Here is a 14,489-nt window from a genome sequence, read left to right as displayed (position 1 = left end):
CATGGGAATAAAAATGTTAGTTTTGTGTTGTTTTGTGACTGCAGGTAACGGTGTTACCTGGGTCACATACCGGCAGCACTTCAGCACCAGGGACAGCTCTACAGCCTTCAGTCCTAATGCCGGGACTCATTGACACATAATATACACACTACATACTGATTGTATACATTAAACAGCATGTAATGTAATCTTGTCGTAGTAAACCATTTTTCCTCTTAGTATAGAAAGAACCAACACACTTTGTTTCGTACCGACAGGAAATGTGTTAAACTTCAGAGACATCAAGACGTTTTTCCAAAGATTTAATACTTATTGTTTTGAATGGGGTTGCATTTTTGTCACTTTTCCAATGTGAACAGTTGATACTTAAGACCTGCTTAATTGAGTTGGTAGTGTGGACGGACACAAACAGAAGCACCACTGAATTTAAACATCAAAGACGTCTGCAGCACAGATAAATATCAACTATGCAGCTCCTTCAGAAAATAATGCATTTAAAGTAAATTACAGTGGACACGTAATTCAAAGTGATTTTTATTTCAGTCAGGCTAAATCGGCTTTGATACCAAAGAAATGTAAAAATAAAAATAGTACAACAAAGTACATCATTTTACAAATACTCATAATGGAGGTCTGACATAGCAGAATAATCAAATAAATTCAAACATGTCACAGTCATAACAAAAATAGAAAAAGTCAATACAGTACATAGAATGCATTAGGAGCTATATACTTGAAGTGTTTGCTATACCATAGACTTTACAAAATTCTACTAGAAAAAACTCCCAGTACCAATGGAATATCAGGTAATATAAAATGTAAAAAAAAAAGACAAGAAAAACAATACAACAAAAGAAACAAACACTTGTGGTGTGAGTGTGTGCATTCATACAGGTGCAATCTGCATGCAAATCTGCCTCCGTGTGACAAACGATAAAAGCAGCTACAGTTTGTAAATTATTCTGTGTGTCATCGGTTTGACAGCAGCGGTTTAAAAATGAATTATGAAGGGTGACGTTACTGCCAAACTGTTTCTAAAAAGCACAAAACATCTTAGAGAAAAGGATGCACCGTTATGATGACTTGTTGTATATGTATTGGTCAGTTTCCCCAGATAAGAACAGCATTATCTGGCAGTCAGGTTTTTCAAAATAAGACCGGCATTACACTAAATGTTCAACTTATAGTAGCCTATATGCTCTGTTGTATAGTGTTTGGTGAAAGTAACTGATCAATCCAGTAACAGAATCAGAGATGAGAAGTTGTTTTTGGTGCAACCCTGAAGTAGCAAGGCCAAAGACTTTGTGCTAACAGCTTAACGAGTCAGCCAAAGTTTTTTTGTTGGCAAACAAAATTAAGACTTTTTGTTACCATCTTTGTCCCACTGATTTAAAATGAAACAAAGATGGTTGAAGGGATTATGATACGATCCATGGGTCATTGTTGTGTGTATTTCATATGATGGTGGACCTTGGCACTGACCGGCTCCTCTCAGGGAAACCTCTTAAAAAGATTGACGCTCCGACGGTTCAGACAAAAGTACACACACAAATGCCACTACAAAAGTCCACTAGTAACCAGAACAATAACAATAGTAATAATAATAATAATAATAATAATATTCCTCAACCGTATATATGGTGATTTTTTTTCCTTTCTCCCACATTAAAGGGAGTAAAAAATAGATAATTTGGCAGAAAAAAGAAAATGTGTTGTCGACAGTCCATACCGTGTCTTTGAGTGTGAAAGGGTGACGATAATTAGCTGTGATGCTAATCCGCTTGCTCCTGGGAGCTTCCATGGAGACAGCAGTTACTATGGTTACTGCATGCTCTCTGTCTCTGTATCTAGTGTGTGTGTAACAGTCCAAGAGAGAGTGTGTGTCTATACTGTATATACGCACAATATGTATGTGTTTGACGGAAAGCCTCAGGGCTCTGCAGGCAGATTGGTAGTGATAGTTTGATCCCCGTGTTGACTGATCCCCCCCCCACTGACACTGTAGTTATTAAGACTTCTAAAGCTGATCTGCGATCGGGCTCAGCTACATCTGGACATATCCTGGAGCTCCGGACTGAGAGGAGGTCTGACATTTCCATCGGGGGCAGGACTTGTTGATATGTCACTCGGGGGTGGAGCTCTGGTTCTGCTGGTATATGGAGGCTTTATCTTTCAGCAGAACCAGGCACAGGTGGCAGCTCCAGCTCCCTGTAAAACACACATAAACACAGTGAGGTCGCGCTCAAGAACCACGGGTGCATAAATACAAGGGCGTTATCAAATTACAAAAAAAGAATTCCAACGACACATTTTAGTCCTCTAAAAATATCCTCAAATTTGATTCATCAGATTAAATGAGTTAGTCTTTTTTTAATTATTAAATCAACTTTCTTTATTGAATTTAACTCCAATTGTTGCTACACCATCTCGTTAATACAGGTGTGTGCGGCAAGCGGGACTGCAAACCTTTTGATTTTGGACTTTACAACACCCCGGAGTTCATTATGTAATGTTTGGATCACACGAGTCAGACACAATCCTACACATCCACCCCTGAAATCTAATTTTACAAATAGGGTACACTTATATTATATTATATTATTAGTATTGTAATACATGTGGGTTTAAAAGAATGAATAGCTATGCAAAGAAATAAATAAAAAAGCTGCTCTGCTGTTGATTTTGTTAACTTCCGCAGTGTTCAGTGCTCGCTTACCCTCCGGTGGTTCAGTCATGGGAGGACTTAGACAGTACATGTGGTAACCTCGGTCACAGTCATCACAGAACAGCAGCTGGTCCTACAAAAACACAACATCATGTTGAGTCTACAGATTAAAATAACAATAACACAATAAAGTCAGTATCAATACACAACAAAGGGGCTCACGTCATTCTCTGAGGTGCCGCAAACATTGCAGCACTTGCACTCGATGCACTGCCAGCGGTAGGTCTTCACTGCAGCCATCATCACCGGTGTGAACTGCAGGCATGTTGGGTGGCCTGCGGGGAGGAGAGGGAGAAATGAAAACACGGGAGAAATGTTGTCAAGTAAGATAAAAATAACCATGAAATATTCTCTATGTGCCATGGCCAGGCATAGCAACAGTAACTAAGGGGCGCTTAGTGATCAGTCAATTAGTGGTGAAAGAGACACAACAAGTTCACACCTGAGCGTCCACAGTCTGAGCAGGACACCAGCTCTTCCGATTGGCCAGTCTTCTGGTTTAAAGTGGAGTCTCCCAGACAGAAGTCACAGTAGTCGTTGGGCAGAGCCAGCCCATTGGGACCCTTTTTAGTTGCTAAACGAGAGATTGAGTGAAGAAACCATTCAGTGCATATAAAAACTGTCATTTTAAACTGAGTTAAACTGATATGTTCTTGTGGATGTTTGTCTAACTGTAGTAAAATACAGCTTATAAATCAAACACTTTAAAATGTGAAGCAGTTTTACAAACCTGTTCATGCCGCATCAGCAAACACCATCTTTTTATCTCAGTAACTGGCTGATGATGCATCTAACAAAACGCACTTGTTCAATGGATTTGCTAACGCAGTGACGCGTGCACTAAAGAAAACTACAGTAATGCGATGGATATGTTGGGGGAGGAGAAAAAAACTAAACACAGATTTTCTTTTTAAATGCCAGAAATTCCAACTGTGCAAGCATGTTTCAGTCAGGAACACCGAGTCTAATCCCATATTTCATAATCCCAAAATGAAAAGAGCGGAACAAAAAAAGAATGAGAGAGACTTCCCTTGTACAAACACACACATGCTACATGGCATGCAACCAAACCTCCCTCCCCTCTCTCTCTCTCCATCTCAGCACAAGAGTGGGACTCACTCTTCTGCTCCTCAGGCTGGCGAGGAGTTGGTGGTGCCTCGATCTCCTCGCGGTCCTCGCCCTCCTCCTCGGCCAGGTGAGAGTGTGTATAGTGGTAGCTCAGGCCAGGACGGTTCTTGTAGCGCTTCCCACAAACTGACACACACACAAACGGTCAGACAAAATTGTTACAGTGATGGCGGCCAATTCTAACTACCGTCCAAAAAGGCCCAAGATGGAAACACAAAACTACGTCGTTCATCACCACACAACAGGCTTTATCTTCTATTTTAAAACTTACTTTCACATGGTTAATATTTGGCTAACAGGCTAGAGGCAAAGTCATACAGCGGAGAAAGTCACAGAGCACACACTCCGACATCTCAGATTTTTTTTTTTTTTTTTTACATATTCAGGCGGCAACTTTTAAAATGTCTATGTTGTCAAACTTAAGTTCCAGATGGGGTCTTTCAGATCACACCATGCATGGCAGAAGGCTTGTTTGTGTCTTTCAGGGGAAAAATCAAAAGCCTCTCATGCGTAACACCCACACACACACACTCACACCCCCACACACACCCCCACACACACACACACACCAACAACAAATGATCTACTACTCACTGTCGCAGGCGTACGGTTTGTCCCTCTCCTCCAGCGCTGCAGCTGCAGCCTCCTGTTTTTTCTTGCCATTCTTGTCACTGCGACTCTATAGAACCCATTTAATAGTTGACACATAGTACACTACGGAAACATCAATCCCACGGGGAAATGACTGCAGAAAAAGGCGTGGCACTCACCTTGGACTTGCTCTTGCCTCTTCTCTTCGGGGTCTCGTCCTCAAAGTCTTCATCATCAAGGTCGTCCAAGTAGTCGTCGTGGTCAAGGACTCGCTGCAGTGAGATGGTCTGGATTAGGTCTCACTGTATTGAATGTATGAACTCGTCCTGACTTTACTTTCCTTACATCTTGAGTTTGATGCTTGGGAAGAACTTTCCTTCAATTTGTTTCACTGTTTTGTCAATTTATATTGACATAAAAAACATGTTAACTATGTTTAACAAAATCCTGAAATCTGTCCTGCCTTATGAACCACAAACTGTGACCGACTTAGAGAAAGAAGTTCAAGTCGAAAGCTAAAATCCTTTTACGGATTGAAAGAATTAGATGAAATCATTAGGTATATAATACCAGACAATTGTAATACAGCCTAAATATATCCCTGTTTTCTGTCCTGTGCTCTAGTAACAATATAATTGCACAAGAAAGACCAGTGTCCTAAATTAAATCCTTTTAGAGTGACAGAAACTTTGTTTAACTTGTCGAGATAAAGTGCTCGGTTCAATTTGCCTTTTAACACATTTTCACGTGTCATTAGTTCTGCAAAGCTCTAGATATCAGTTGCAATGGCAGAAAACAAGAGTTTCCAGCCAGTTTTGAGCCACACCTTGCGTACACGCCCAGAGGATGTGTGAGTGGTCGCGGAGGTGGCAGGAGGCTCCACAGTTGCCGAGTCATCCTCAGGGCCGCGGATGTCCGACACTCCGCTCCTCCTATCGAGGGGCTCCCCCTTCAGAAGGGCCTCCAGACTGCTGCCATCCACCGCCCCCAACGCATCACGCTTCAGACCCAGCTCCAAATCTGCTATACACACCGAGCAAAATGGTAACACATGCAATGCCATGAACTCAGACAGACACACAAACACACCCTAATGAATTAACAGAACAGAGCCTCCTACCTTTAACCGTTAAATAGGAACAGATATTTACTAAATATATTTACAAAATGTTACTGGTAAAAGGATGAATGAACCCAACTTGACTGTTTTTGTGATGGGAGGCAAGTTTTTCCATCAAAAGCGGTACCTGCTTTGAGAGGGGGGAAGGCCAAGCGAGGGTCCTCAGGGGGATGAGAACGGCGTTTCTTCCTCCAGCGACGGGCTGGGTAAGTGTACAGCTGCCCCGGAGCGACACCTGATGAGACACAGAACAGTACATATAGAAGAACTAGCAGGTGGAGTCGTGTCTTGAAAGTAGGGCTGAAAAATTTCTCTGAATTTAATCGATTTTGCAATATGGACTAGTGCAATATCCAAAGCACAGGAGGCACAATGTTTGTTAAAGGCAAAGTATGTCAAACATAACATTCTTAATTAAGTATTGTGGTGCTGCAGAGATGTCCTGGGCTACACATCATATTCTACAGACTTAAGTACAGATCCTGGCAAAAAAAAATAAACCATGATTATGTAATTTATTAATTTATATATTAAAGTTTGCAGATTATAAAATGGTGACATGATGTGGCTATAAAATCATATCATCACTGAACTGAAACTTAACTAATGATAATACTTATTTATCATTTACCACTAATTATATACCTGCACTCCGGTGTCTCTTCTCCATCCAGATGTAACAATTGGACTGGGCTACACCGGTCTGAGAGTCCAGGAAAGGCATGAGGATGCTGCGCTCAGCGCACAAACGAGCATTGTAACTATGACACTGCTCCATGGCATCCCTGTAATACTGCTCTCCCAGCCTGCAATGTGAAAGTGAAATTGGGCTCTTTAAAATAATGAACAGTGTGAGATATTAATGTAGTAGTAAGCAAGTAGTATCTGCAACCTTATATGCATTCTTACACGTGCGTACTCTCGTTTGCCGTACTTTTATTCTTCCTTGAAGTTGTTGGCAACATGTATTTATGTGACCTCTTACATAGATTTCATTGTGTTGTTTTTTTTTTCCACATAAAAACAAAATCCCTTAAATTTGTGAGCCAAGTTTATTCTTGACCATGTGAATAGAAGTTGACAAATTTCTTCTTTTGGTATTGGGACAGAGGTTTGTGAGACAGTTCAAAACTCTATGGGCAACTAATTATGTAACCTAAAAGCAACACTGTTTTACATCAAAAATATTTTTGTTATTGCCAAACCAAATTCTTGTTACTGATCTGCCAACATACACAGATATAAATATATCTGTGTAAGTCGATGTATATACCGTGTATCAGCCTGGGCCATTTATCAGTTGGGTTATATTAACTGGGCACACTATAGAGTTACAGTAAAGAGGCCACAGTCACATTAAAACACATTTTATTGAATGGTCATGTGCTGTAGTAATCTAAACTTTGACTCTGTGATCACACAATTTGGCTTAGTAGAACTGCACTACGAAAAGGAGCAGTACAATCAGTAACTGGACTACCTGCAGCTACTTTACATACATATAGCACATTGTCATTAATAATTCTCCCTTCCACCGCTTTGATCATTCTTAACATTTACATTCAGATTCAAAACAATAACTCCTCTCCAACACTCACTACTGTAATTCCAAGACACTCAAGCCAGGAACGCATCACTAGATCAATGTCACATGCACTTATTGCAGTATCGCCATAAAAACAATTATGGTGAGAGATCTTTTTTTTCTCTCCACATAAACAGAAATCTGGAATGAGATCTCATATTACATTATAACAATAACCTCTATTACACATTTCAAAACAGGACATACCTGCAAACCACTGATTCAAATCTCATACCCTCATTCCCTTTTTTAATCCTCTTCTTTGTAATGTCTGTGTAGCTGTTTAGGTTTTGTTTTTTGTCGTGTTGTTTCTGTTGAATGAACTGCTACCAGTTTTAACTGAGTCAGGCAGGTTTAATTGTAAGACATTTAATTGCTCTATTAATCTTTTCCTGTAAAATAATAAAGGAAAACATTATCACAACAATTATAACACGGCAGCCATTTTCGATGCAACTACAATGAATAATCACTATGGTGCACGAGTGAGTGCCCTTACTCTCAAATGCAGTATTTGTTCTCGGCTTCAAACCAATTTGTCGCATTGTTGTACCAGCCGGCTCACAGACTGCTGCTCTGACTGTACTATATCTTTATATATATATATATTTATCAGCGCACACATGATAACTAAGTCTGACTTCATTACAATGCCTAACACCAGCAGTAACGATGGAGGGATGTCAGAACAAAAGGTTGATTGTTAGCAAGCCTCTCGTCACAACAAAGCACCCGCCAAGCTGACAGTTTTCTGCTAAATTAACTCTCTCTTTCATCTTCAGGCAGCCGGCTAGCAACAGTTTAGATATATAGTGTTTAACACTCTCTTAAACAAACCCCTGAGTAGCTAAGTTAGGGATACGAAGTGTCTAAAATACAGCTCCACAATGGGCTCGCCTCATTTATATTTGCCCACAGCTAACAAGCTAACATTAGCTCAGTGGATAACGTTATTCTCTTGGGACAAATATTGTATTGAAGATTGAGGATGCGATGTTTATAGTTTTCAGTACTCTGTAGTAACATTATGATTAATCAATTAGACATTCACCAATGATTGGCTTCTCGTTTTAGTCGTACAATAAATAAAGGTAAACTTACACTTTCACAACACTGTCGACGGCCGCCGCCATGTTTGCTTATTGCGGTTGTGTGAAGTGCCACTGCGCATGCGTACAGACGTCAGCGATCATTACTGCCTCCCAGGGTGAAAAACATGAAGTGCACTTTATGCTTAAAACACACACAAAATGATCAATGCAGCAGACATTAAAGTACGTTTTTACTATTTATTTTCTATTATTTTAGATCTTTAATGTTTAATTGTATTTTTTATGTTATTTTATAATGTGTTTTTTTGCACTTTTTCTCGATGATTGGAATGTTTTATGTAAAGCACTTTGAATTGCCATATTTTAAACAATTTTTCAGCCCCCTGAAAACACAAAAATCCCATTATTTTTTTCCCTTTTCAGTTAGCCTATGATTTTTATTGCTTCCTTCACAGACATCCAAAAAGGCAGTCCAATGCGTTTTACAGATGGATATATACATACCGTTTATATATATATATATATATATGGCCTACATACACACGCACGCACGCACACACACACACACACACACACACACACACACACACACACACACACACACACACACTCACACTCACACTCACACTCACACACATGTACATACATATACATATATATGAGACATTTGATATGAACTCACCACTGCAGTTCCACAATTAATTACCACAACAGCAAAGAGCAACAACATCGGCAATAACGGCAGAGCAGAAATATAAAACCAGCAGCACACATCAATAAAACGCAGTTGCATGATTGTATTTCATTTACCATCAACATCATTGCCTAATTTCTGAAGTTTTAGAGGTCAAAATGTTTATTCATTGTTTCTATCAGGGATGAACCGACATTCAAGTGGATGTTTTTCCACACCTAAATCTCGTGCCAAAAACTGAAATTGCCTTCAGTAATCCCTCGGCTCCAACTTCACTCCAGGTTTCCTGTTTCTTCGTTCAATTGGCAAACACACAGAATGCAAAGTTCAAAATACATACATGAGCTATTTTAAACTTCACATTATAAAACGCATAGTTCTGGTCCTTGATTGTGATTGGCTGAACTGCTTTTGCACCTGTTGTAAAATGCAGCTGTGATCGCATTACTATCATATACACCATTTAGTCACCTAAAAAACAAAAATATACATTTGCAGGTGAAAGACACAAATATAGCCTAACGCTACTGACATTTATGTTTGAGCAGCAGGTAAAAATATGTGTCCTGTCGCTTTGTTGGAGAAACAACCTGTTTAACCTGTTGGCTGTTGCAGCCGACAATACACCAGTTCTAGAAAAATATTGTGGGAGAGCGGCATGTTTGGGAGAATTGATGATTATTCCTATTGTTCTCTAGTAATAGTGTGAGTAATATGTTGACTTTTCTCTATAGTGTTAATATTATGTTTACTTTTCTGTATAGTGTGCATATTATGTTCACTTTTCTCTATAGTGTGCATATTATGTTCACTTTTCTCTATAGTGTGCATATTATGTTCACTTTTCTCTAGTTATAGTGTGCATATTATGTTCACTTTTCTCTATAGTGTGCATAATATGTTTACTTTTCTCTAGTTATAGTGTGCATATTATGTTCACTTTTCTCTAGTTATAGTGTGCATAATATGTTCACTTTTCTCTAGTTATAGTGTGCATAATATGTTCACTTTTCTCTAGTTATAGTGTGCATATTATGTTCACTTTTCTCTAGTTATAGTGTGCATAATATGTTCACTTTTCTCTAGTTATAGTGTGCATATTATGTTCACTTTTCTCTAGTTATAGTGTGCATATTATGTTCACTTTTCTCTATAGTGTGCATATTATGTTCACTTTTCTCTAGTTATAGTGTGCATAATATGTTCACTTTTCTCTATAGTGTGCATAATATGTTCACTTTTCTCTATAGTGTGCATATTATGTTCACTTTTCTCTATAGTGTGCATATTATGTTCACTTTTCTCTATAGTGTGCATATTATGTTCACTGTTCTCTATAGTGTGCATATTATGTTTACTTTTCTCTATAGTGTGCATAATATGTTCACTTTTCTCTATAGTGTGCATAATATGTTCACTTTTCTCTATAGTGTGCATATTATGTTCACTTTTCTCTAGTTATAGTGTGCATATTATGTTCACTTTCTCTATAGTGTGCATATTATGTTCACTTTTCTCTAGTTATAGTGTGCATAATATGTTCACTTTTCTCTAGTTATAGTGTGCATATTATGTTCACTTTTCTCTAGTTATAGTGTGCATATTATGTTCACTTTTCTCTATAGTGTGCATATTATGTTCACTTTTCTCTAGTTATAGTGTGCATAATATGTTCACTTTTCTCTATAGTGTGCATAATATGTTCACTTTTCTCTATAGTGTGCATATTATGTTCACTTTTCTCTATAGTGTGCATATTATGTTCACTTTTCTCTATAGTGTGCATATTATGTTCACTTTTCTCTATAGTGTGCATAATATGTTCACTTTTCTCTATAGTGTGCATATTATGTTCACTTTTCTCTAGTTATAGTGTGCATATTATGTTCACTTTTCTCTAGTTATAGTGTGCATATTATGTTCACTTTTCTCTAGTTATAGTGTGCATATTATGTTCACTTTTCTCTAGTTATAGTGTGCATATTATGTTCACTTTTCTCTATAGTGTGCATATTATGTTCACTTTTCTCTAGTTATAGTGTGCATATTATGTTCACTTTTCTCTATAGTGTGCATATTATGTTCACTTTTCTCTAGTTATAGTGTGCATATTATGTTCACTTTTCTCTATAGTGTGCATAATATGTTCACTTTTCTCTATAGTGTGCATATTATGTTCACTTTTCTCTATAGTGTGCATAATATGTTCACTTTTCTCTATAGTGTGCATATTATGTTCACTTTTCTCTATAGTGTGCATAATATGTTTACTTTTCTCTAGTTATAGTGTGCATAATATGTTTACTTTTCTCTAGTTATAGTGTGCATAATATGTTTACTTTTCTCTAGTTATAGTGTGCATATTATGTTTACTTTTCTCCATAGTGTGCATATTATGTTCACTTTTCTGTATAGTGTGCATATTATGTTTACTTTTCTCTAGTTATAGTGTGCATATTATGTTCACTTTTCTGTATAGTGTGCATATTATGTTCACTTTTCTCTATAGTGTGCATATTATGTTCACTTTTCTCTAGTTATAGTGTGCATAATATGTTCACTTTTCTCTATAGTGTGCATAATATGTTCACTTTTCTCTATAGTGTGCATATTATGTTCACTTTTCTCTATAGTGTGCATATTATGTTCACTTTTCTCTATAGTGTGCATATTATGTTCACTTTTCTCTATAGTGTGCATAATATGTTCACTTTTCTCTATAGTGTGCATATTATGTTCACTTTTCTCTAGTTATAGTGTGCATATTATGTTCACTTTTCTCTATAGTGTGCATATTATGTTCACTTTTCTCTAGTTATAGTGTGCATATTATGTTCACTTTTCTCTAGTTATAGTGTGCATATTATGTTCACTTTTCTCTAGTTATAGTGTGCATATTATGTTCACTTTTCTCTAGTTATAGTGTGCATATTATGTTCACTTTTCTCTATAGTGTGCATATTATGTTCACTTTTCTCTAGTTATAGTGTGCATAATATGTTCACTTTTCTCTATAGTGTGCATATTATGTTCACTTTTCTCTATAGTGTGCATAATATGTTCACTTTTCTCTATAGTGTGCATATTATGTTCACTTTTCTCTATAGTGTGCATAATATGTTTACTTTTCTCTAGTTATAGTGTGCATAATATGTTTACTTTTCTCTAGTTATAGTGTGCATAATATGTTTACTTTTCTCTAGTTATAGTGTGCATATTATGTTCACTTTTCTGTATAGTGTGCATATTATGTTCACTTTTCTCTAGTTATAGTGTGCATAATATGTTCACTTTTCTCTATAGTGTGCATATTATGTTCACTTTTCTCTAGTTATAGTGTGCATAATATGTTCACTTTTCTCTATAGTGTGCATATTATGTTCACTTTTCTCTATAGTGTGCATATTATGTTCACTTTTCTCTAGTTATAGTGTGCATATTATGTTCACTTTTCTCTATAGTGTGCATAATATGTTTACTTTTCTCTAGTTATAGTGTGCATATTATGTTTACTTTTCTCTATAGTGTGCATATTATGTTCACTTTTCTCTAGTTATAGTGTGCATAATATGTTCACTTTTCTCTAGTTATAGTGTGCATATTATGTTCACTTTTCTCTATAGTGTGCATATTATGTTCACTTTTCTCTAGTTATAGTGTGCATATTATGTTCACTTTTCTCTAGTTATAGTGTGCATATTATGTTCACTTTTCTCTATAGTGTGCATATTATGTTCACTTTTCTCTAGTTATAGTGTGCATATTATGTTCACTTTTCTCTAGTTATAGTGTGCATAATATGTTCACTTTTCTCTATAGTGTGCATAATATGTTCACTTTTCTCTATAGTGTGCATATTATGTTCACTTTTCTCTATAGTGTGCATATTATGTTCACTTTTCTCTATAGTGTGCATAATATGTTCACTTTTCTCTATAGTGTGCATATTATGTTCACTTTTCTCTAGTTATAGTGTGCATATTATGTTCACTTTTCTCTAGTTATAGTGTGCATATTATGTTCACTTTTCTCTATAGTGTGCATAATATGTTCACTTTTCTCTATAGTGTGCATATTATGTTCACTTTTCTCTAGTTATAGTGTGCATATTATGTTCACTTTTCTCTAGTTATAGTGTGCATATTATGTTCACTTTTCTCTAGTTATAGTGTGCATATTATGTTCACTTTTCTCTATAGTGTGCATATTATGTTCACTTTTCTCTAGTTATAGTGTGCATAATATGTTCACTTTTCTCTATAGTGTGCATATTATGTTCACTTTTCTCTATAGTGTGCATAATATGTTCACTTTTCTCTATAGTGTGCATATTATGTTCACTTTTCTCTATAGTGTGCATAATATGTTTACTTTTCTCTAGTTATAGTGTGCATAATATGTTTACTTTTCTCTAGTTATAGTGTGCATAATATGTTTACTTTTCTCTAGTTATAGTGTGCATAATATGTTTACTTTTCTCTAGTTATAGTGTGCATATTATGTTCACTTTTCTGTATAGTGTGTATAATATGTTTACTTTTCTCTATAGTGTGCATAATATGTTCACTTTTCTCTATAGTGTGCATATTATGTTCACTTTTCTCTATAGTGTGCATAATATGTTTACTTTTCTCTATAGTGTGTATAATATGTTCACCTTTCTCTAGTTATAGTGTGCATATTATGTTCACTTTTCTCTATAGTGTGCATATTATGTTCACTTTTCTCTATAGTGTGCATATTATGTTCACTTTTCTCTATAGTGTGCATAATATGTTTACTTTTCTCTATAGTGTGCATATTATGTTCACTTTTCTCTATAGTGTGCATATTATGTTTACTTTTCTCTATAGTGTGCATATTATGTTCACTTTTCTGTATAGTGTGCATATTATGTTCACTTTTCTGTATAGTGTGCATATTATGTTCACTTTTCTGTATAGTGTGCATATTATGTTCACTTTTCTGTATAGTGTGCATATTATGTTCACTTTTCTGTATAGTGTGCATATTATGTTTACTTTTCTCTAGTTATAGTGTGCATATTATGTTCACTTTTCTCTATAGTGTGCATAATATGTTTACTTTTCTCTAGTTATAGTGTGCATATTATGTTCACTTTTCTGTATAGTGTGCATATTATGTTCACTTTTCTCTATAGTGTGCATATTATGTTGACTGTTCTCTATAATGTGCATATTATGTTCACTTTTCTGTATAGTGTGCATATTATGTTCACTTTTCTCTATAGTGTGCATAATATGTTTACTTTTCTCTATAGTGTGCATATTATGTTCACTTTTCTCTATAGTGTGCATATTATGTTCACTTTTCTCTATAGTGTGCATAATATGTTTACTTTTCTCTAGTTATAGTGTGCATATTATGTTTACTTTTCTCTAGTTATAGTGTGCATATTATGTTTACTTTTCTCTATAGTGTGCATATTATGTTCACTTTTCTGTATAGTGTGCATATTATGTTTACTTTTCTCTAGTTATAGTGTGCATATTATGTTCACTTTTCTGTATAGTGTGCATAATATGTTTACTTTTCTCTATAGTGTGCATATTATGTTCACTTTTCTCTATAGT

General features: G+C 36.2%; 1 protein-coding gene across 4 annotated transcripts; it reads right to left on the bottom strand.

The window, feature by feature from the left end:
* Nucleotides 1-516: 516 nt before the first annotated feature.
* Nucleotides 517-8,348, bottom strand: dpf2l (D4, zinc and double PHD fingers family 2, like). 4 transcript variants are annotated; one of them, XM_029442058.1, is made up of 11 exons: nt 8,251-8,348; nt 6,210-6,370; nt 5,644-5,799; nt 5,271-5,467; nt 4,624-4,716; nt 4,448-4,532; nt 3,845-3,979; nt 3,168-3,299; nt 2,888-3,000; nt 2,717-2,798; nt 517-2,208 (listed from the first exon to the last, which is right to left on the bottom strand). In XM_029442058.1, exons 1-11 carry the CDS (start codon nt 8,280-8,282, stop codon nt 2,123-2,125), a joined length of 1,272 nt encoding a protein of 423 aa, XP_029297918.1. In that variant the 5' UTR covers nt 8,283-8,348; the 3' UTR covers nt 517-2,122. The 4 variants fall into 4 exon arrangements, with proteins under 4 accessions (XP_029297918.1, XP_029297920.1, XP_029297921.1 ...); XM_029442060.1 differs by having other exon boundaries at nt 5,271-5,464; XM_029442061.1 differs by having other exon boundaries at nt 5,692-5,799.
* Nucleotides 8,349-14,489: the final 6,141 nt, after the last annotated feature.

Source organism: Cottoperca gobio, chromosome 10 (genome assembly GCF_900634415.1).
Source record: "Cottoperca gobio chromosome 10, fCotGob3.1, whole genome shotgun sequence".
Classification (NCBI taxonomy): domain Eukaryota; kingdom Metazoa; phylum Chordata; class Actinopteri; order Perciformes; family Bovichtidae; genus Cottoperca; species Cottoperca gobio.
Note: the sequence above shows the minus strand (reverse complement) of the source record. Positions and strands in the feature narration are given on the sequence as shown.

Coding starts and splice junctions, on each gene's coding strand:
- dpf2l (XM_029442058.1), bottom strand. CDS start 8,282: ATGGCGGCGGCCGTCGACAGTGTTGTGAAAGT. Junction 5,468..5,643: donor CCCATCACAAAAACAGTCAA/GTTGGGTTCATT, acceptor CGGTGTGTATAG/CAGATTTGGAGCTGGGTCTG. Junction 3,300..3,844: donor CCAGCCTGAGGAGCAGAAGA/GTGAGTCCCACT, acceptor TCTCTCGTTTAG/CAACTAAAAAGGGTCCCAAT.